We start from the raw sequence: 23,141 nt of genomic DNA on the forward strand, positions 1-23,141 counted from the left end.
TGAAAATAATTGTAACTAAAATAAAGCTTATGGCGACTGGCAACGAATTAAGGAAAATGGGCAGTTAGAAGTACTGTATGCCCTGTAAGTGCTGCACGGTAGGAAATACTTATGATTGCAAAATATAACGTAAGAGATATTTAGCGAATGTGGAAGAGGTAAGACATTCAAGGTATTTAAGGGGGCTACCCTTGGTCGCAAAGCAAGTTTTGCAAAAGTATTCAAAAAGTAGCAGCAACAGCAGCACAAAGTGGAAGAGTTTCTTAGATTAGACCACTGGTAAACGAGAGCATCCCATTATTAAAAAGAGCATGAAGGCCTATACTCTGAGACTTGACCACTTTCAAAGAAAATGCACTGGCAGGAAAATACCTCGAAGTCTCAGGAAATGAGAACGTTTGGATGGTTAATGAGAAGGGATGGACAATGATTGAGAGAGGTAATCGAGTAGCTAGATGAAAACCAGCATCAAAGACCAGAAAATTGTGTATTTCTGGTGATAGAATTTCACTCTCGACGTGGTTCGGAAGTCACGTAAGGCCGTTGGTCCCTTTGTTGAATAACCACTGGTTCCATGCAACGTAAAAACACCATACAAACAAACCATAATGTTATGTACAAAAATATATCAGGCTTTTAAAGGCATGTGGTCTTCATGCCCTCCCAATCATCAACAGTGGCTTCGCACAACTTCACCAAAACCTTATTTCTATTCAGCTTCCAGCCAGCCACATGGCTGTTATGATAACGAACCTGGAAATTCAAAAGTGACTTCTTCCAAAGTAACCCTTTCTTAGCAGCTGTATCAACTTTAGGAGTCTCCCCAAGAGCTATCCTGTTCACTAGACTGTTGCAAGTCCTGAAAATGAAGAACCATTCATTTCTTACTTGAAAATCAGTTGCACCTTGATGCTATTAAAAGCACAAGGCAGCATGTACCAAGTACTACACAATGAATTTATAGCCCAGCTGCCCCTTGGTGCAACCGAGATCCCACAATTTACAGATCTTTGCCTACTGGAGGTTTCTTTTTTGGAAAAACTTGCATTTGCCAAGGTTTGGGATATGCTTGAAGTTTTTCTTCTAGCATTCCAAATATCACAGAAAGTGCTGATTTTGTTATAAACCTTCACCTGTTTGAAAGGTCATCTCATCCTTTAGTTTTTGTTTTGTTTTTATGGAGTGTTTACGTTGCATGGAACCAGTGGTTATTTAGCAACGGGACCAGTGAACTTTTATCACCAGAAATACGCATCTCTCTCCCCTCAATGGAATGCCAGAGAATCGAACTCGCGGCCACCGAGGTGGCACGCCAACGCCATACCGACCACGCCACTGAGGCGCTTCTCTCACCCTCATCCTTTAGTACTTTCATCTTCGCAGGGATTTAATTTTAATTTCATTGTAAATAGACCTTCATGTCCCAAGTATAACTTCTGAGATGGTATACCTATTTTCCATAAGGAATTGCTCTTCATCCAAAGTCCGTGGGTGTTTTAGAAAAACCTCAAATAGAGCAAATAAAAGGACCTCCAGTCTCTTGGACAGAGGATTCGATTGTGTCCTATTTAAAGATTCTCATATCTTTTTAGTGGGAGTTCTTCTACAATATGTCACGATGAAGCGCCTCGGAGGCGTGATAGGTATGGTCTTGATCTGCCACCTCGTTGGCCGCGAGTTCGATTGTCGGGCATTCCATTGAGGTGTTAGAGATGCGTATTTCTGGTGATATAAGTTCACTCTCGACGTGGTTCGGAAGTCACGTAAAGCCATTGGTCCCGTTGCTGAATAACCACTAGTTCTATGCAACGTAAAAACACCATAGAAACAAACAAACAATATGTCAGAAGGTCCTTTGGTAATGATCAATTACTTTAACAGCCTAAATAACTTGGTAGCTATTGTTAGCAGACCAGGCAATTCTTGTGAAACCAGAATTTGCCCCAGCTTTGGAAGAAAACATTTTTAAATCAACTGTCTGTTTGAATTATTCATTAATAAAAATGATCATAGCGAGAATGCTGTAGGGGTTCAAGAATGTCCATATCATTAATTATTATTATTAAAACATCAATCGAAATGTACCTAAAACTGAATATAATCAAAGACTCAACTTGTAACTCAAGGTAAATGTAGGTTTATTTTTCTCATTACTTTAGCATGCTGTGTAAAGGAAAAACCACTTTATACATCAGACTTTTATGACAAAACTTGCAAGATAACATGAATGTTGCATCTCATAAAGGTTCATATAAAAAAACACTGCCTATGGATACATCATCAAACATTTCAGGCAGTATACAGTGTCTGCGTTCTGCCAAAGTAGTTAATATACAGTTTATGCGATCTGACAAAATAATCTGTATACATTATATGCGTTCTGACAAAGTATTCAGTATATAGTGTATGCATTCTGACAAATACTCAGTATACAATGTTTCTGCTCTGGCAAAGTACTCAATATACATTGTATGCGTCCTGAAAAAGTAGTCAGTATACAGTTTATGCGTTCTGGTAAAGCAGCCTGTATACAGTGCATGCGTTCTGACAAAGTAGTCGGCATATAGTGTATGAGTCCTGACAAAATACTCAATATACAATGTATATGTGTTCTGACAGAGTAGTCAGTATACATTGTATGCATTCCGACAAACTAGTCAGTATAATTCAGGGGAGTGTGTTCTCAGGTACTATTGTAAAATGAAGTTGCATGTAAAAAATGAAGCCAGTGTATGTCATGGATTGTTTTTTCTGTAAGTAATAAATACACAAACTTGTGGCTGAAAACAAAAGGGATACAATTTATTCTCTACTAACGTATGAATTATGCCTTACTAGATATACTAAAGGTAATTGCAGTAATAAAAATCTGTACAACACGTCAACAAAAAATTAAGGTTTTAAAACTAATTCAAGAAATAATTTCAGGATGCTACAGTATATTTTTTAAAAATCTTGAGTGACAGTTGGAGCTACCGTAAACATTGAGTATGTCATGTTAAATGGAGTATTTTTTGTAGCCAGTATACTGTAGAACTCATTCTTCCACATTAATACATTTATATGATGAAAAAACATTTTCAGTCAACATTAAACTTAGTCCAACCATCTAGATATAACTTATCATATACATATCACACAAATGTAATGGCACTATTAGAGAAAGTGTGATATTATTTTATAAGTCTTTTCATGAACTCGTCTAAGCCTTGACACGACAAAGCTGTTACGAATACAGTAGAATGAAACTTGCACATAACTGAAGTGAAGAAATTTTAGAAATATTGTTTTTTTTAATATTCAGCTATGCCAAATGGTACAGTACTTTCAAATGAAGGAAGTAACTCTACCCTGTGTTTAAGATGACATAACTTCACACTGAATATAACTTGATCTTGTATGTAGAACAACGTTACTTCACTCTCTGTTTAATATTACATAACCTCATCTGTTTACTACAACGTAACTTCATTCTGCATAATGTTACATAGTTACACCTTCTGTTTAAAAAAACAAACTTCTCTCTGTTTAATATTACAAAACTTCACCTCCTGTTTATTGCAGCATACCCTCACTCTCTGTTTAATATTACAGAACTTCACATTCTTTTTAGTATTATATAACTTCACATTCTGTTTAATACAACTTAACTTCACGCCTTGTTTAATGTTACATAAGTCATTCTCTGTTTAACATTACATCAACTTCTGTTAAATATAACATAACTTCATTCTGTGTATTATTATACATAACTCTACCTTCTGTTTAAAACAGCATAACTTCACTGCTAACATAACTTCACCCTCTGTTTAATATATAATTCACTGTTTAATACAACATAACCACACCTCTGTTTAACATTATGTAACTTCACCTTCTGTTTAATATTACATAACTTCACTCTGTTTAATATGGCAAATACAAAAAACAAGGATTCACTGGTATTCATTGACATTGCTCGTTTTTAAATATTTACAGAAAAAATTTATTGCATTTTACTTCTTGATTTTGTGAAATGATACAGTAAAATAATAATTACTTTATATGCATTGTTTTTGTAGGATTATTGTTTTCATTAGTTTACATCATGAAACAGAACTACGTGTAGGGCTTTTATCCTTGTATGGTAATTCAGCAATGGCGGTTTATCTTGTTCCTTACATTAAAACATAATCTCAAGAAAAATTCAATGTCATTTTTTTGTCATTATACGTTCCAGCATTCTAATATATGCATATACAGTATTAAGGATTAAGGACAAAGGCAGTGAATCCCATTTCTTTAGGCTAATATGGATTAGTTTTTAAAACAACCTTTACTTCAAAGTGCTCTTCGCCTACATAATACAGTATTATCATTTCACTTTACCGTACATGAGTATAAAGTGTTTGTAATCTTACTTTTGATGGAACAGGGTTGTAGCATATGACAAATAGGCGTTTCACCTTAATTTTGTTGAATTTTATTACTGGGTAGCTATGGAAACTATTTGTGGCTAGTGTCTTGAATCAATAATATAGCAAGTTTCAACCAGCGATGCCGTTTTTTCTTCACAACATTGGCTTTTAGCAGTGTTACCATAAGCAGATAATCTGATTTTTTACGTTATTTATGATTTAATGGTTAGGATACGGAAAATGTAATAGTTAGAATGCGTATTTTTTTATGTAGAATTATTTTCCGTGACGTTAAAAAAAACTACACGTCACCAGCTTAACGTAAAGTATTTTTGACGAAGAAAAATAAAGGATTTCAATAAAATTCATTTGTATAAATAAGGAGGATATGTTTTATAACCTTATTTTCATAATAGAACATAAAAAGGCAAAGTGAAGAATTTTATTCCTCAGTGCCGTGGCTGTGGTCAGAATATCCACAGAGGGTTGCCAGATGTCACTAGAAAACCACACTAGTAGACGAAATTCCTCAAAACGGCAACACTGGTTTCAACATATTTTTCTGCTTCTTGTCAACCTGGTCCATCACCACACCAAAACTCCAATATAAGACTATTCTGAGCACCACACCACTGATTAAGTTGGGTCGTATTTTACAAAAACTAATGTTAGATATTATCAACATGCACTTCTAGCCGTACTGTACCCCATTGTAGCAAAATTATCAATACAGCTTAAAAGCAACGGTCACTTAGACTTAATGTCTTTTATCACAAGAATCCAGGTGTCGTTGTGACATGACTATTTGTGGAACCACTGGAGAAGCTGGACTGGTGAATGAGCGCATATTTTTGCTTGTTTGATCACTTGGACGTTTCATGAGTATTGCGGATGGGATGAAGGCAGTATAATGTTATTTCCTCATTGCTTCAGGGTTTGGTGAGTATTCTAGTCCACGTGTTCCCTCATGAAAGGCAAAACGACTTCATATACAGTTTTATGAATATGAAAGCACTGCAGAAGATTTTTATTATATATAAGTTTGCCTTACCAGAAAATGATTGTGATGCAGTCTATAGTTTATTGCAGCTACAGTCACTTGACACCATCGACTTAACTCTCACTCTCTCCCCCTCTCTCTCTCTCTCTCTCCAACATTATCTTAAATTAGAGATCACAATAGCAAAAAAACAGCCAACAATTTTTGGAATGTCCAGAATCTTTAACAAATCACCGAATGATTTCATCAAAGTCCTACGTTCCTGTAACTTCCACAGCGGGGGTAATCGGCTGGCACCTCTGGCATATCCTTGTCCTCCCCGGCCTTTATGACCAGGTTCATTCCAGCCTCCGAATGGAACAGCAGATGGCAGTGAAGTAACCAGTACCCTAGTTAGGAAATATTAAGTATATCTTAGTTTAACCAGACCACTGAACTGATTAACAGCTCTCCTAGGGCTGGTCCGAAGGATTATTAGATATTTTTTACGTGGCTAGGAAACAATTGGTCACTTAGCAACGGGACCTACAGCTTATTGTGGGATCCGAACCACATTATGTATCGAGAAATGAATTTCTATCACCAGAAATAAATTTCTCTGATTCCACGTTGGCCGAGCCGAGAATCGAACTTCAGCCCACCGGATTGGTAGCCGAGCGCGAAAACCACTCGTCCAACGAGGAACTCTACCCTAGTTAGCAAAGGAGGAAAATATTATCAAAGATAATGATCAGACTTCCGTCATCATTTTAGTTTTCTGTAAATGAAAACTATTGTGCCGGCTTTGTCTCTACGTCCGCACTTTTTTCTATTCACTTTTATTGTCTGTCCACAGATCTTAAAACCTATTAAGGCTAGAAAGCTGCAATTTGGTATATTGGCCAACCACCCTCCAATCATCAAACAGACCAAATTGCAGCCCTCTAGCATCAGTGGTTTTTTATTTTATTCAAGGTTAACGTTAGCCATAATCGTGCATCTCGGAACTACATAATTATACCGAGACCACCGAAAGATAGATCTATTTTCGGTGGCCTTGATTATACGATTTACAGAAAACTCGATTGCGCCGAAGCATTTTTTTTACTTGTTATTGTAGTGCAAACTCACTATAAAATAAAGTATCCATATACTCTGACCACTTTTGTAACAAGTCTGTTGTCCCAATAATATTTTTGAAAATTGCGTAGTCAGCTAATCCTTGTCAAACTAAAACCAGACTGATGAAAACATGTAAACAAGAGAAAAAGTTGAAATTTAATCTTTATAACATCTCCAGGAAGTAAAAATGACTGATATCCTGCCAAATATTTTGTAATAGTCAGAGGAAAATATTCCAGCGTAATGTAATATAAATCATTTGGAATTTGAATCAAGCATCTTGAGCACCTGTCATTATAACCTTACCTGGGTTATCTGCTTTGAATCTGATGATGGTGTAACCTCCGTCTGGGATCGTGACGGTATCCTTCAAAGGAGGGTGGTCTAAGTTCCTTGTCAAGCCATTTCTGGCATCCATATCCATTACCTGCAAGAAGCAGAGAAGGTAAGTTGCCAATGTTACTTCCTAATTTACTGTCTCTTCTTTATTACTGGGCATGACTGTGACAGTAAGTGCTCTGGTTGAAATTTCATCTTTCCAGTACAGCAAATCTAATCATTACCCTCTTTGTGAATATTGTTTTGTAAATAAATTCCCTGATGACAGTGTCCTGCAATTGCAGGATGACTAATGATTATGGTTATGCTCTATTGAATAAAAACTTTACATTTCCAGTAAGGCGTTTTAGACATTAGTCAGCTCCAGTTTCTTCCCTTAATAATAAACCAAAGGATCAATACTGTTGTAGTGCCTAATATTGGTTCAAGATTAACTGTACAGAAACCTGATTTTGAAGTAGGGAAATACAGCAGTGATGAAAATGATACCCTATCTTCCATTTATATCCAGTCATCAACATGATAGACAGCTTTCTAACCTGTAAGATTTCTCAAATGCAAAAAGAAACATCCAATTTTATATCATTGTTTAGTATCATTGTACAGAAGCCTCTTGTTCCTGGCGAACTTACCTCACTGCGGGTGATAGAAGAGCCAACCACATCATGTGGTCTGTCTTGCCCAATGACCCAAAAATTGTTTCCATGTAGGTGTACAGGGTGGTTTTCATCACCGTATTGCCCTGAAATGAACGATTTGATGAATGGTAATGAATTTGATGACACTCTGAAGTACTTTTTGCTGAAAACAGAAACCATCTATTGACCCTGAACCAAAGACTGTTCAAATATTGTAGTGGTATCACTGAAGAAACATTATGGTACAGTGCGTTGTTATTCAGTTTACAGCCATCAAATTCAAACTTGAACAATCTTTCAGGTACTGGATTGGCCATTTGAACATTATGTTAAAATTGACTTTTAGAAATCTTACCTTCGTCTATCAAAAACGAGATCAACTGAAGCTCCTAAAGGAACTTTGTACATGTGGAGGCATTCACAGTAATCCTCATGGCAGTTCTTAGTAGGTATTGCTGTGTCAGCATTACACATCTTGTGGTCGTTGTTCCCAATGTTAAGGAGTAGAGGTACAGACTGGGGCATGAACGACAGGTTATTAATCTGAGGTGTTGGGATCTGTTGTTCTTCCGACACTGTTGGACAAATAAAAGAAAAATGACCAAGTTAAAAAAAATTCATAATGAGATGAGATTCAACACAATATTTTGGAACCTGAAAGGTTTAAAAGAACATGCAATGCATTACTGCACTTAAGCAATTCTTGTATTTTATAGTTTACTGACAGTTTTACCACTTCATTTTTTTATTTAATTTATTTTTGTTATTATAACTTATCTCTTCTTTCTGTATAGCCTATTACCTTCTGATATATTACCTTCTGATTTCAAATGAGCACCATATTTTTTGGAAGCTTGAATTTCAAGATAGTGGCCCCTATGGGCTTAATCCGTTTGAATAAGTTTCATTTTCTGAAGATGAACCCAGGGAAGGGTTCGAAAGCTTTTTGTAAAGTCTTAAAAATTATACTCGGACTCTTAACACTTTGTATTATTGTGGACCCTTTAGAACAAAATAATAATAATCTTACTATAATGGGCGTTATGTCTGTCCGTCCGTCTGTCATTCAATCACTACCAAACGGCTGGTCCGATGGGCATAAAACTTGGCAGGGTTATAGTGGGGACCCCTAAGATGGCTTACAATGGGGTTTCATCCTAACCCCACCCCACCCTCCCCCTAATTTGCTAGTAGTAATAATAATAATAAGGTACTAAATTCTGAAAATTTCCTAAATATCTTTCGTATCAGTTTTTCGTTACATAACTCATCCCTTACTTAGATTGAAGTCGTAGAACATTCTTGAGTAGAATTGAGGGTTGTGTATTCTGCGCATTTCGAAAGCTAGGTAGAACGTGAAGTTGGCCCTGGGGTCCGCCAAATCTGCCGGTAGGGGCTTCAGTGATCTCAGGTCCCTCGCACATATCAGATCGTCGTAACAAGCGCTGTTGATGCTGTTGACTTGCTGTAAAAAGGTGTTTTGGTTAGAGCAAGATTATTCTGCAATAGTTTCGTTACTATTATAATGAGACAACTCCTTACTGGTTTTAGTACCGTAATCATACAATCGGTCTAGTTCATATGCAGAGAAGATTAAGATTTACTATAGTATTCATATAATGAGACAACTTCTTACTTAGAACTGTAAAGATATTGGTTAACAAGTACTTTCTACAGTGGCTTAGTACCATAATCATACAATCAGTCTAGTTCATATGCAGTGAAGACTCCAATTTGCTATAGTATTTATATAATGAGACAACTTCTTATTTAGAACTGTAAAGATGTTGGTTAACAAATTTACATTCTACAGTGGTTTTAGTACCATAGTCATACAATCGGTCTAGTTCATATGCAGAGAAGATTAAAATTTACTATAGAATTTATATAATGAGACAACTTCTTACTTAGTACTGTAACAATATTGGTTAACAAGCACATTCTACAGTGGTTTTAGTACCATTATCATACAAGCGTAGAGATGGTTAACAAGTATACATTCTATAGTGGCTTTAGTACCATAATCATAAAATCAGTCTAGCTCTTATACAGCGAAGATTCAAATTTACACAGATGGAAGAACGGGAATCTTACCACTCCCTCTGGTGGAACTTCTGTGAAAACGGGTTTAGGGGACATCCTTTGAATGACAGCTCTGTCGTGAACGTTTTGGCTCTGATGAGGAAAGCGCTCATATTCCAGAACTGCAAACTGGTGCGCAGCCGTCACCGCGCAGTCAACCCCTCCCATAAAACTTATCCAAAAGCTTCCTGATTTGTCTGGTGTAGGGTGTACGACCACGTCAAACCGCTCACCTGCAATGTAAATGTCGTAACTGAACGGTTGCTTTTGTAAATCTGCAATTGGTTACAATCAGGAATTCATAAATAATTCACGATCAAATGAATTTCTTCGGGTGGATCAGTTGACATTGCTCTGTTTATCTTTATAGTAAACAATGTTCTGCCTTCATTTATAGGTCTATTGTAATGTAACCCATGAGGTGTCTGTTTAGTGAAACCATTATTCCCTTTGTGCAATGAAAACAATCAACATCACATGTTTGCAGTTCATGTTAATCTACTTATCTCCTTAGTTAACAATGTTATTTCTTCATTTATAGGCCTAACTGTAGCGTTAGCCGTAATCTTTCTATCTAGCAGAACCAGTCCCTTTAGCAGTGAATACAATCGAAATCGTATGTTAACAGTTAACTATGCACTAGATATTCCTCTGTTTTATTCTATCATACCTGGATAGATGACGAGTGAAGATGTGTTGACAGGAACAATGGGATTCCCGTCAGTTTCTATGACTGTCAGGATGTGTTGTTCAATGGCAACAGTAACCGGACAATTAAGGACAGCCGCGTTTATTAGTCGCATTCTGTATCGGTTTCCTGCAAGTATTTATAAAGGATTATGTAATGAATATTATTCAGTGGAAACAAATTTCTTACAGCTCAGGCACTGTAAGCGTCTAAAGCTTATGACACCCAGAAACCCCCAAAATCATCAAAGATAAGGTGACTGAAGCCAGAAAAAAGCTTCAAGAATTTAAGTTTTAATATGCACAGATAGTGCAACCTTAAAATTGTCAGATCTCATGATCACCAAGAGTTTAGGGAGTGCATGATATACACCTAGGTACGCTAATGGGTGATTTTCATTTATGATGAAATTCGTAATCCGTGACATTTTGGGGGGAAGGGGCCTAATGGTTGTACTCTGTAGGGCACACTTTCCCTTTGGTGTGTTCAGACCAAACTGTCGAATTTTAGTGCTCTCGGTTTTTCTTTTGTCTTCTACCTTTCTCAAACTTATAATCTCTTCTGATAGTTAATCACTTCACAAGCTTATATTACTTACCTGGTATGACTGTGAATCTTTTGTACGGAATTGCTGCAGACACTGGTGTTGCGTTGAAATGCTGGAAGAGAATAATCAAGAATCAGGTATGCATGCTTCAGACTGTAGGCTTTATGATGAGATTCCTTGCACAAAATCTCAGTAGTAGGCCTAGAAAGAAAGTGGTGTTGCTATTGAATATCAGTTTTTCCAAGCAACACCTCATCTTGATGGAATTCTGTTTATCAACTTCATTTTAGTTTTCCATTAAAGAAAACTATTGAGATGACTATTAGCCTGTCAGTCCGCCCTCAGGTCTTAAAACTACTGAGGCTAGAGATCTGCAAATTGATATGTTGATCATCCACCCTCCAATCATCAAACATACCAAATTGCAGCCCTCTAGCATCAGTAGTTTTTTTTATTATTATTATTTAAGGTTAAAGCTAGCCATAGTCGTGCTTCTGGCATCTCTATAAGTGCCATTTGACCGCGACTGAGAGTTTCATGGACCGTGGCTGAGAGTTTTATACAGCATTGTACGCTGTACAGAAAATTTGTTTTCTTATGCTATCCTTTTAGATGTGACACATTTATGGATAAATCTTAAACTGAATGGTAGTTGAGGTTAGGAACTATTCGAAATTGCTGTTAGTTGTAAGATATCTAGAAAAAATTCCAGTGAAGGGCATATAATATAGGGTCTTACTCATAAACTGAGGTGCTACTACGCTAACGTGACATTGCTCTGTGCATAGGTAGGTGCACACTAAAGAAAAACAGGATCAAAACAAACTTACCTGTTGAGGACCTTGACCATTCACTAACATAGAGTCTGGAAAATCATCACCTCCGCCATGGTGCCTCAGTGAGAACTTGTCCTCCGTCGGGATATGTAACCAATCGTGGAACTGGAAGATAAGGAGGTTGCAAGAACAAAGATTATTTCTGAGAAAAATGAAACAGTGAACAGAATTTTGATTGCAATGCTCAGGACACTTGAGAACAGGGATTCCTTTTTGACAAGACCCTCAACATTGTAGTGTTCTTGTGAAATAGAAGCGTTTATCCTGTTTAATACTACTTACACCATTGTCAGTGTTGATATGACTGGCTTTATAAATAAATTACATGTTTAAAAGCGATAGTACAGTATGTCGGCTTGCTGCTAAAAACGATAGTACAATATGTCGGCTTGCTGCTAAAAACGATAGTACAATTTGTGGGCTTGCTGATCAAAGAGCATGGAAACTGTATTTTTATAGCTTTCTTTGCATTCTCTGGATTAATGATTAATTCCTTACGATTATATTGTGGGACGGAAGATCGTGGTCGTATTTATCTATATTAGGATCAGCAGTAGGGGGCTTTCTTATCGTGATTGGGCCGAAAACTCCATCTCCTCTAAGGAAGCCTGAAAGTAAGTACACCAAGAAAAAATGAATTAGATGACCTGGTCCTTCCCAAATAATAATATTAATACAATGCAAGAGCTCATACATTTCTGTTGGCCACGGTAGCATGGAGCTGAACATACCTGTGTGAGCGTGGTAGAAGTGGGTACCAGGTTTGGAGGCCCAGAAGGAGTACCTGAAGGAGGAACCTGGATTGATGGGGCACTGTGAAACTCCCGGCACTCCATCCATGAAGGGAGTGGCTGAAGAATCGCCGGATGAAGATGCCTTCATCGGAAGACCATGCCAGTGCATAGTTAAGCCGGCTCCAAGTAAAGAGTTTTTGACGTCTACGACCACTCTGTCGCCTTCGCACACCTGAAGGAGAAAGGGAAAATTTTATTTCAAGGTTAGGGTACCCGAGTCAAGTTTTTTTTTTCCTGTACTTTTAGGGATCTGTTGAATATTTGACTGTGAAATGGTGTTCGTTTCAGTCTCCTTATATTCGAGAACAGGGGACATTTAAAGGTCCTTGTAGCAATCTACCACATGCTTGAATGAGCAGCTGCATACTTTCGTACCTGTTATATTGATTTCAGTCCTAATACAGTATTCATAGTGTTAGCCCAGGAATATATATAAAATGCACAGTAATAACTGCCACATCCATATTTGAACTGATGAATGTTGGTGAACACTAGGCGCAGCAGACTTCCACGTCATTAGCTGATCCATTCACGTATACGAAGGCTCACTAGTAGTGCGTTGAACCATAACACACACACATTACGTCATTCACCTCCACCTTACTCCCACTCTCGTGCTTCCTAGGTGTTAAGGATCTTCCTTTCCAATAGCTCTTCCCAAGAAAATACTTCCTAGATATGACTTTCTTCCTATATCCTAACGCTTCCAAGGTTTCCTCCTATTGTCCTCCATCTTTTCCCACTTGACCAAGCCACACACACACACACACACACACACACACACATATATATATATATATATATATATATATATATATATATATATATATATATATATATAGTTAGTACATACATTGTTTTAATTTCAAATACTATTTTATTTATTTTTTTTTTTTTTTTTTGCTTTTTGCATTTTCTATCCCATACGAAAGCTCGCTTGGCAAGTTCATGGCAATTTCGTAGGTTTCATGTGAATTAGATTTATCAAGGATACAAATAACAATTACAAACGTTTTTTTATAGTAAAAAAAACATTCATCCGAGTGTTAAATCCTTTTTTGCTTTCATTTTTATTCAGCACACACACGCACACACAAACAAATATATATATATATATTATATATATATATATATATATATATATATGTATACATTGTTTTTATTTCTAATACTATTGTTTTCTTCACTATTTTATTTTTTATCCCATACGAAAGCTCGCTTTGCAAGTTCATGGTCATTTGGTAGGTTTGATATGAAATTTATCAAGAATGCAAATAACAATGACAACGTACACTGAATGTCAGACACTACATCAGCGTCATTGTGGATATATTTTTGGGGAGAAAGCTCAGATGTAACATACTTTTTGACAATGTACAAGAGCAACACTCGGCGTACCTTAATTGGAATGACGCCGGTGTTTTAATCGCATGCAGGTGCTAACTGGCAGGTCATACCAGCGCATGAAAATTAGGCTTACCTGTATGTGAGGACCGGGCATTTGCTTGTTCACAACAACAATTCGTCTCTGGACTCCGTCCCCCGGCACGCATTCCGGCCTACTGCAGTCGGTTATGTTCCTTGGGCAGTTGTAACAGGCTCTGAAGAAGAAGAAGAAGCAGAAGGTGAGGTACCGTTAGATGAACTGATCGGAATGTTTCCATGTGCGTGTTTTGATTTTTTTTTTTTTTTTTTTTTTTTTGTTTTTTTTTTTTTTTTTTTTTTTTTTTTCCAAGCAGGTGACATCGCGCAAAGAGGTGTCAGTATGTAGGCTACTTAAACCAGGGTTGGACTATTTATGTTTAGATTATCTGGATTGGACTATTTTAACTGACTGGGCTGGACTATTTTAATTAGCCAGATTAAACTGGCCGGATTGGACTTCTTAAGCCGATTGGATTGGACCATTTTAACGGGCTTGGTTGGATTATTTAAAAAGGCTGGCTTGACTGTTTAAACTGACTGAGCTGGACCATTTAAACTGACTGGTTTGAAACATATAAATTTAATGGATTGGACCATTTAAACTGACAGGTTTGGACCACTTAAACTGACTCTATTGGACTACTTAAACTGATTGGTTTAGAACATGTAAATTTAATGGATTGGACCATTTCAACTGACTGGTTTGGACTATTTAAACTGACTTGATTGGACTATTTGAATATATTTGTTTGGACCATTTAAGCTAACTGGGTTACACTATTTAAACAGACTAGGTTAGACTATTTCCACGGACTGATTTAGAACATTTAAAGTTACAAAGATGGACTATTTAAACTGATTAGGTTAGGCCATTGAAACTGACTGTGATGTAATATTTTATCTGTCTGTGTTGAACTATTTAAACCAATTGGGTTGAACTATATAAACTAACTGGATTGAACTTTTTAAACTAACTTGATTGGACTATTTAAAGTGGCTGGGTAAAACTATCTGAACTGACGGTCTGTACTATCTAAACTAAGCAGGTTAAATTATTTTAACTGATAGGTTATCAGCAATAGGTTATGGTGTAGTTGTTTTTAGTGCGTAATTTATAATAGAATATAGTCTTCATTTCTAAATCCTGATGATATTTGTATGATGTATGATAAACTTAAAGCCAACAAGGATAATAGGAATAAATTGGGACAACTAATAAATAAGACCTATGATTTATGAGGACGATAAGAAACGTAAAATTGAAACAAAACCAATTATAAAAAAATAAAACGTTCCTTCTCCCACAGACTGACCTTGACATCGTCTGATAGAGATGGACCTCGAAACTGAAGTGGCAGGTGCGCGTATCTCCTGGCATACACTTCCGGTAGCAGTTCTTCCCTGTGAAGAGAAGGGAAGGTTATATATTTTGTTAAACATTTCATTTACTTCATTTTCGTGCTGTTTTTATGGTGTGTTTGTGAAATTTCCGCTGCAGTTTGCGTTTAGTCAGTGTCATGCACGGAATACACTGATAAGATATATATATATATATATATATATATATATATATATATATATATATATATAATATATATATATGTGTGTGTGTGTGTGTGTGTGTGTGTGTGTGTGTGTGTGTGTGTGTGTGTGTATTCATAAATCTGTATGTATGCTAATGAAGAACGAGTTTAAGCCCCTTGTATGTTTATATATATATATATATATAACATGATATATATATATATATATATATATAATATGCACAAAGGGCGTATAACTCGCTCTGTTTTTGCATACATACAGATGAATACACACATATATACATATGTATACATATACCCACATAATGTGTCTTTACCGTATATATGCTCATAAAAAACGTGTTGCAAACCCCTTCCTTTATCTGTTGCATACTTTTCCTTGGGAACATTAATTAGAAATAATTGATTAAATAATCACGAATTTACTGGATCTACTTTGCTCTAGTAAGTTCAGTTATCATCTACACGACACTTTTTTAAATATTCCCTTTACTAGCCGGGTCCATGTTCCATTCGACTTGCAAAAGATACTGCCACTGGCTGAGGTCGATGTCATGTAACCATGACTTGGAGTTACGTTTGCGCTTCGTATTTTGATCTTAGTTTAATACGTAACGTTATCTCCTTCCCCGTGGCTTTTAATCTAAAAAAAAAAAAACAACGTTTATGTACTGCATGTTCGTCCTCTTATTAGTATATTGTAAAACGAGTCTTAGGGCGTACCATTTACAATGGCGGTACAATGAAGTACAACTGAATAGAGTGAAAGAGACATTAGCAGTATCTCTATCTCTCTCTCTCTTCTCTCTCTCTCTCTCTCTCTCTCTCTCTCTCTCTCTTTTGAAGTAAATTTCTTAACTTGTTTTCAGTGTTGGAAATTGTATGCTCGTGTATTGCCTTGATTTTTTTAGCACTGCTTTTAACTGCGTTAATCACATAGGCCTAGTTTTAGTTTTCAAACTTCCTCTGATGGGAGTGGGAGGAGCATTGCCTAGGATTATCAATGAACTTTAGTCTAACAGAGAATTGTTGATGATGGGCATTATAATGCCAGCAAGATTTCAATCTATGGTGTTCCTCAGGGGAGTTCTTGGTTTACGAACAGTAAAAATGGGGTTAGCGTTTGGGCTAGTGGACAAGTTGGTTACTTACGTAGATTATGCTACATTATCTGAATTTGTCCCAGATTCTCTGGACAGAAATTAACTACAATAGAGCAAATTATTAGGAATAAAGGTGTCCTTCAGCTAGGCTTAAAGAATGACTATTATTAAGTCTAGGTCATCGTGGGTAAAGTTTTGACGTTTAGAGTTCTGTAGTGCATATATGTATATATATCTTAGAGGAATACCATTATACCTCCAAGATATATATACATATGTATGTGTTTTTGTATTTTGTGTGTGTGTGCGTGTCAATAGGTTTTTCCGGTAAATTTCAATTGTTTCTTAACACAGCTTGTTTTTCGCGCGCACCATTTGTATCGTTAGTCTTTGACATTCTAAATCATTATCTGAGAAAATGTCACAAAAATATCCTTTTGACATTTCTCAGAAGGTTTTTGTTCCAAATACTAAAAGTGCATTGGAAGCAAAATGTTAAAAATAAAAAAAAAATTAAATAAAAACCCCAAAGGTTATGACCGAAAAGTCAGAACTTTTAAGTTAATTGTTCTTTTATCCGGGTTTATGCCACAGCTTTATTTGCTAGTTTCTCTTAGGCCGAGCTGTATTTGGGCAGTCATGCCCAACAATCCCTGAACTCGCACCCCACCTCCCCTTCCACACCAACCGCCCCACCACCCACCCCCCACCACGCCACCAAGAGAAAAAACTCCCAAGCATGGTCAACCCTCTCTAAGGTCAGTGACCCCCGGTGTACTTACTGATGACATGTTAATTATTAATAATTAACCTGCTCTTTTCAGTTAACCTGAATCACAAGTCACATGTACGATTTATTATTATTATTATTATTATTATTATTATTATTATTATTATTATTATTATTTGCTAACCTGTTGTTTATAGTTACTGAATCACAAGTCACATGTTACGATTATTATTATTATTATTATTTATTATTATTATTATTATTATTATTATTTATTTTATATTCATTGACATCATTACCATTATTTTAACAGTTATTACTGTTTGCCAACGTCATCATTTTTACAACCCAGTGACGCGGTCACAGTTAATATTGCTGCTTTTAATACCGAAAATATTTATTTATTTATCTTGCATTGACGCTGTCCGTGTAAGTGAAGGGATTATCCCGGCTCAAAGACTAAATAATTTTCTAAAACTGAAGAACTGGAAAGTAACGGAAATACGAAAAACCTACAAGGAAAAAAAAAAAACCAGTTTCATGTCATGGAAAGCCGCCTGATTTGCGAAAGTAACACCAGGATTTACTTTCTTGAGAACTGCAGTTGAAATGACCGGTTTTGTGTGGGTTGGAAGACAGTGTTTAATTTTTTCCCTTGTAGGTAACTACGTGCGAACGTGATCAATTATTATTATATATATATATATATATATATATATATATATATATATATATATATATATACATAGATAATATAATACAGATATATATATATATATATATACATAGTATATATATAATATAATATATATATATACATATCTATATAAATTATATATATATATATATATATATAATATATATATACTATATATATATATATAGTAATACTCATTTTTTCCAGAATACTTATTCAGCAAGTATATACACAATTATGTATATATATGTTAATAAATTCGTTCTAACTCGGAAGTGATATATTTTCATACCTGTTGATAATAATTTTGTCCTCTCGTGGGTTCGAACCACCGTCCAGCGGACAGAGACGAATCGATAACGTCACTGACGTCTTGAATTCGTCTCTATCCCCTGGACGGTGGTTCGAACCGAAGAGAGGACGAAATTTCTAAAAATTCCCCTTCGGTTTACATATATGAAAATAAATCAGTTCCAAAGTAGAGCGAATTATATATTAAAGGACATTTGTACCTCGAATATCGCACACAAACTTAAGCCCATCTCGTGTCTCTGGATGAATATTAATTATGCAAATGCAACATCAACCCCAAAGAGCACTTAACAACTCCTGAAGGAATTAGAACTGGACGCCCTCCCTTACCTGGCGTCGGAGGCTCCTGGGCGTTGATGACTGACATGAGGGTGGCGACCGCCGCAGCTAAGACGAGGGCGACCATCGTGGCAGCAGCTACGGCACTCAACTGACAAGCCACGGCCATCGAGGTGGGCCCTTATATACTCCTCAGGGCTGGTGCCTGGTTCTTCTACTCCTCCCTCCCTCCTCCACCACCACCACGACCACCACAGTTCCCCCACGAGTCAGAGTCCTGCAACGGCGCGAAGAAAGATGTAAGGATTAGTCTCAGTGGTTCGGTTAGACCTATACATTCTTTGTGGGCTGCTTCGTCATGGAATGTAGAAGAGAAAAATGATAACAGGTGTAGTAATCATAAGTGAATCTGTAATAAACACATAAAACTAGGGTGTACTATAATGGGAACAAGATGGCCTTAACTTGCTGAGAAAGTTATACAGATATATACAGAAAATAAAGTAAATGGAAAAGAGGCTTTAACTTTAAATTGCTGGGTTGGTGAGGAAGTTGTACAGATATACATATATAAAAAAAAGCAAATTAAAAAGGCGTCTAGTATAATGAAGATGGAAATGGCAGATAAATTAATATACTAAATTAATACAGAGAGAATGTCTAAAATGCACTCCATTGTTATTGCCACTGAAACTTATTTCAGATTAAATTACTGTTCAAAAGTTCATTAATCAGTTATAGATCTATATACGCAGGACAGATGAAAATAATGTCTAAATACAGAAATGACCAAAAGAAGATATAAGAACATATTTTATCTGCACTCAGAACCATTCCAAAACCTCATGGAATTACATTGAAATTTATAAAAAAAAATAAATAATTATATATATTTATAGGTTGAAGAATTAAATAAAATCTGTGTTTTCCCATGAAAAAACTTTTTAGCCAGATATGCAGATAGATATTTATGAATATATGATTTCCTTGCAAATAATATGGAGGTGAAAACCATTGTAGCTCAAGATAAGTGAGGATTTATTAAGAATAAATTAGGGCAAACAGATATGGCACATAATATCTCTTGTATAAAGCTGAGATGTCATTTTTTGGACAGATGCAGAGGTAGATGAATATAACACCTCCTTCCAATATTTTCAAGGTAGGTATATGAGTACATAAAAAGGGAGCATGACAAGGCGGCATTGATAACAACTATACTTATACATAAATAAATATGAATTGAAAGCGTGACACGGCAATGATAGTTCTCTTGAGTTAGCAATAATCTCTTGCATTCTAAAAGTTTATTGTGTATTTTAAACATTTGAAGCTGTTAAAATAAAGATTTCATTTTATTTTCGTAAACAATGCTGAAGGCCAATTTTATTGTCACTATTCTGTGGTGGAGGTTCCTCGAGATTTCCTGTGATTATAGAGGAATTGCATGGAATCTACTTAATTGCTTTGCTGGGTTTTTCCAGCCAGAACTTTAATTGCATATTAGACCTCCATTTCTTCCACAACCAAACCACCTTGAATGAAAACGCCTTATCGTATCATTTTACCCGTTCGTCTCATCTCTGCATATACCTCAGCCTTTCAACACTTTATTTCTCCATAAACAATTCAAGCTCTACATGTTTTATTACATTTGCCTTCAACACCTACATTTCAATTCTATGTTGGTTCAACATTCACCTCACAATTGACATCCAAAAAGGAAAGAAATTTTTTTTTCATAGGTACCCTTCCCAAACTTTCTGCAGAGATCCTGTCACCTTCCCTGCCTCATCCATCCAGTGATTCACTTATTCTTTCATACCAGCGACTTTTCTGATAATTATTACTTATTATTATGTGATTTCAATAGACGAAACCTATTCACATGGAACTAGCACACACAGGCCAGTTGACTTGAAATTCAAGCTTCCAAAGAATGTTGGTTTCAACCTCCCACCGCTGGCCCCACACTGCAGCAGCAACAGATCATGATACAGAGCCAGTGGTTTTTCATCGTCTGGGGAAGGCGTGAACCCATAACATCTTAGTAGCATTCTGCGACACTAGCGACTGTATATTACCAGACCAGCAATATCAATAAGAATAAGCCACCATTGTCACATTTGTGTGTGGTTTTTGTACTGACTTAGTACTGCTAAATATGAACATTAGTTTTCAAAGGTTTAAAGCTGTTCAGGTGAATTGATTATGCAGTATACGAGTAAATAGCGAAATTCAGAACTACTTGTATAATATCTGTGGCTCAGAAAGGGATAGAAATGGTTAAGAAATGTGGAGATGTTTAGCATTGCTGAAAAACGTTAACATGTACAGAAAGATGTATCAGGTTGTTGTGAGATGGCATGGTCGAGTGGAAAGAACGGAGGACTGTAGGTTGGTAATAATAGGGTATACTTCAGAATGTTGAGAAGAAGACTGTATGTATTTACATATGACTTTTTATCGCATCACCATGACATTTTTATTCACAAACACTAAGTTGCAAATGTTTAATATCCAGTTCACTCTTCCTCGGAAGTAAATACCGAAGGGGGATTATAATTGATAAGCATTAGTCACCTGGTGGACTCGAACCACTGGCAGCAACTGCCTCAGACTATGGTGACGAATTCCCTCTTATGAACAATATATATCTATATATATATATATATAATATATATATAAGATATATAATATCTATATATATATATATTATATTATTATAACATATATATATAATTATTATATATATATAATAATATATCTATATGTATATTATATATAATTATATATATTATATATATATATAACAGAGTTGCTTGACAAAACATAATAGGAGAAAATTATATAACAAATACAAATCACCGACACGTGAAGAGGACAAGTGCCCTGATTTCGCTTTGTGTATCTGACCCAAGTGCGGATCGGTAATACCAGTTGGAGTTTCCAACTGGAATTTTGGTGAAGTGTCAGAGATCGTGGCTTTATCACTTGTTAGAGTGCGATGATACCGAGGAAACAAAACCCTGGGGATTGGGGGGGGGGGGGGGGTGGGGGGGGGGTTGGAGGAAGGGAAGGAGGGAGAGAGGGTTGGGTGTAATAGGAAAGCGAAGCACTTTCGATTACATCGTTCTCTACGACTTATATTACTGCTTATGTTTATTACGTCTTTATTAGTTTTGTTCATTTATAATATATATATATATATATATATATATATATATATATATATATATATAAATATATATTTGTTGTTACCCTATTACTTAGCTAGGCGCTCTGTTTTGCTGTCTTGCTAATCAGTTCCGTTTTGTTATTTCTATATAATAGTACAAACATAACAATAATAAATAATAATAAAATAATAATAATATAATAATAATAATAATAATAATAATAATAATAATAATAATAATAATAATAATAATAATAAAAAATATTAAACAAATAAAAGTTTAGTAGTGTTCATACCTACATGAATGCACACATAAGTATGTTTAGTTTATGTGTAATCAGTATTTATATTTATTTGTTCATGATATATCTAATATATATATATATATATATATATATATATATATATATATATATCTATATATATATATATACACACTAGTGGTGCATATGCATTAATCTTCATTTGCATTTCATCATGTTTAGCCTGTTATACGTAACTCTCCTTTATAGGAAAAAAATAAAGGCTACGAACATGGGTCCTACGGTTCATTGTCATCAGTTTTGCTTGTGTGCAAAGCAAGCAAGCAAGCACTTGCCCTCTCGCTGACCTTCAAGCAGAAGGCAGGCGCGCAGGCGTACTGTTGTGGGGGGGGGGGGGGGTTGTTTCTTTCTCCATCGGAAATTGTTTTCTTTGGTTTTTCCTTAGCTTTCCATTTGTTTTCCCTTAGTTTTCCATTAGTTTTCTTTGAGGTTTCCATTAGTTTTCCTTTAGCTTTCCATTAGATTTCCATCGTTTTTCCTTAATTTTCCATTGGTTTTCCATTAGCTTTCCGTTAGTTTTCCATTGTTTTCCCTTGATTTTCCATTGGTTTTCCATTAGCTATCCGTTAGTTTTCCATAGTTTTCCCTTAATTTTCCACTAGTCTTCCTTTAGCTTTCCAGTTTTCCCTTAATTTTCCATTGGTTTTCCCTTAGCTTTCCAGTAGCTTTCCGTTATTTTCCCAGTATTATTCACGATTCTTCTGCTGATCATGTTTGTATAATCGGGGACCTTAATTTTCAATTTTCATCCCACAAAACAATTTTATAATGAACTCACTTGCTCCTGTCAAAATCATGCTCTCCAAATTAGTGATGTAGTGCTCCTCCATCCCTCCTTCTATTCAGATGGCTGGACCATTACATCACATCTTCACAATATTCGATACGATCTTGCAATGGGCCACGATCACATCCCATTACAGGTGTCATTCAGTACCCCATCCCTCCCTACCGTGAATCCTCTAACTGACCGCCCACCAGCGGTAAACTGGGATTTAAAAAACCAACAGAAAACCAGATACTTTAGGGCGATCACAGAAATCAGGTTGCGGTCAATAGTTCCAACCGGCGTCTCAACTAAGAGCCGATGCAATGTCTGGAAACTTAGAATCCTGTGATTATCCTCGT

General features: G+C 35.9%; 1 protein-coding gene across 1 annotated transcript in view; it reads right to left on the reverse strand.

The window, feature by feature from the left end:
• Window positions 1-2,183: 2,183 nt before the first annotated feature.
• LOC135201744 (uncharacterized) overlaps window positions 2,184-23,141 on the reverse strand; it is an 87,023-nt gene continuing 66,065 nt past the window's right edge. Inside the window, 15 exon segments of the mRNA XM_064230956.1 lie at window positions 2,184-5,786; window positions 6,805-6,925; window positions 7,470-7,579; window positions 7,831-7,843; window positions 7,845-8,050; window positions 8,754-8,940; window positions 9,570-9,790; window positions 10,228-10,374; window positions 10,844-10,904; window positions 11,623-11,733; window positions 12,127-12,236; window positions 12,360-12,594; window positions 13,903-14,023; window positions 15,161-15,248; window positions 18,564-18,789. Of these exon segments, the coding sequence (XP_064087026.1) occupies window positions 5,644-5,786; window positions 6,805-6,925; window positions 7,470-7,579; window positions 7,831-7,843; window positions 7,845-8,050; window positions 8,754-8,940; window positions 9,570-9,790; window positions 10,228-10,374; window positions 10,844-10,904; window positions 11,623-11,733; window positions 12,127-12,236; window positions 12,360-12,594; window positions 13,903-14,023; window positions 15,161-15,248; window positions 18,564-18,681 (1,992 nt within the window). The 5' untranslated portion in view covers window positions 18,682-18,789 and the 3' untranslated portion in view covers window positions 2,184-5,643.

This window comes from Macrobrachium nipponense, chromosome 28 (assembly GCF_015104395.2).
Source record: "Macrobrachium nipponense isolate FS-2020 chromosome 28, ASM1510439v2, whole genome shotgun sequence".
Taxonomy (NCBI): Eukaryota; Metazoa; Arthropoda; class Malacostraca; order Decapoda; family Palaemonidae; genus Macrobrachium; species Macrobrachium nipponense.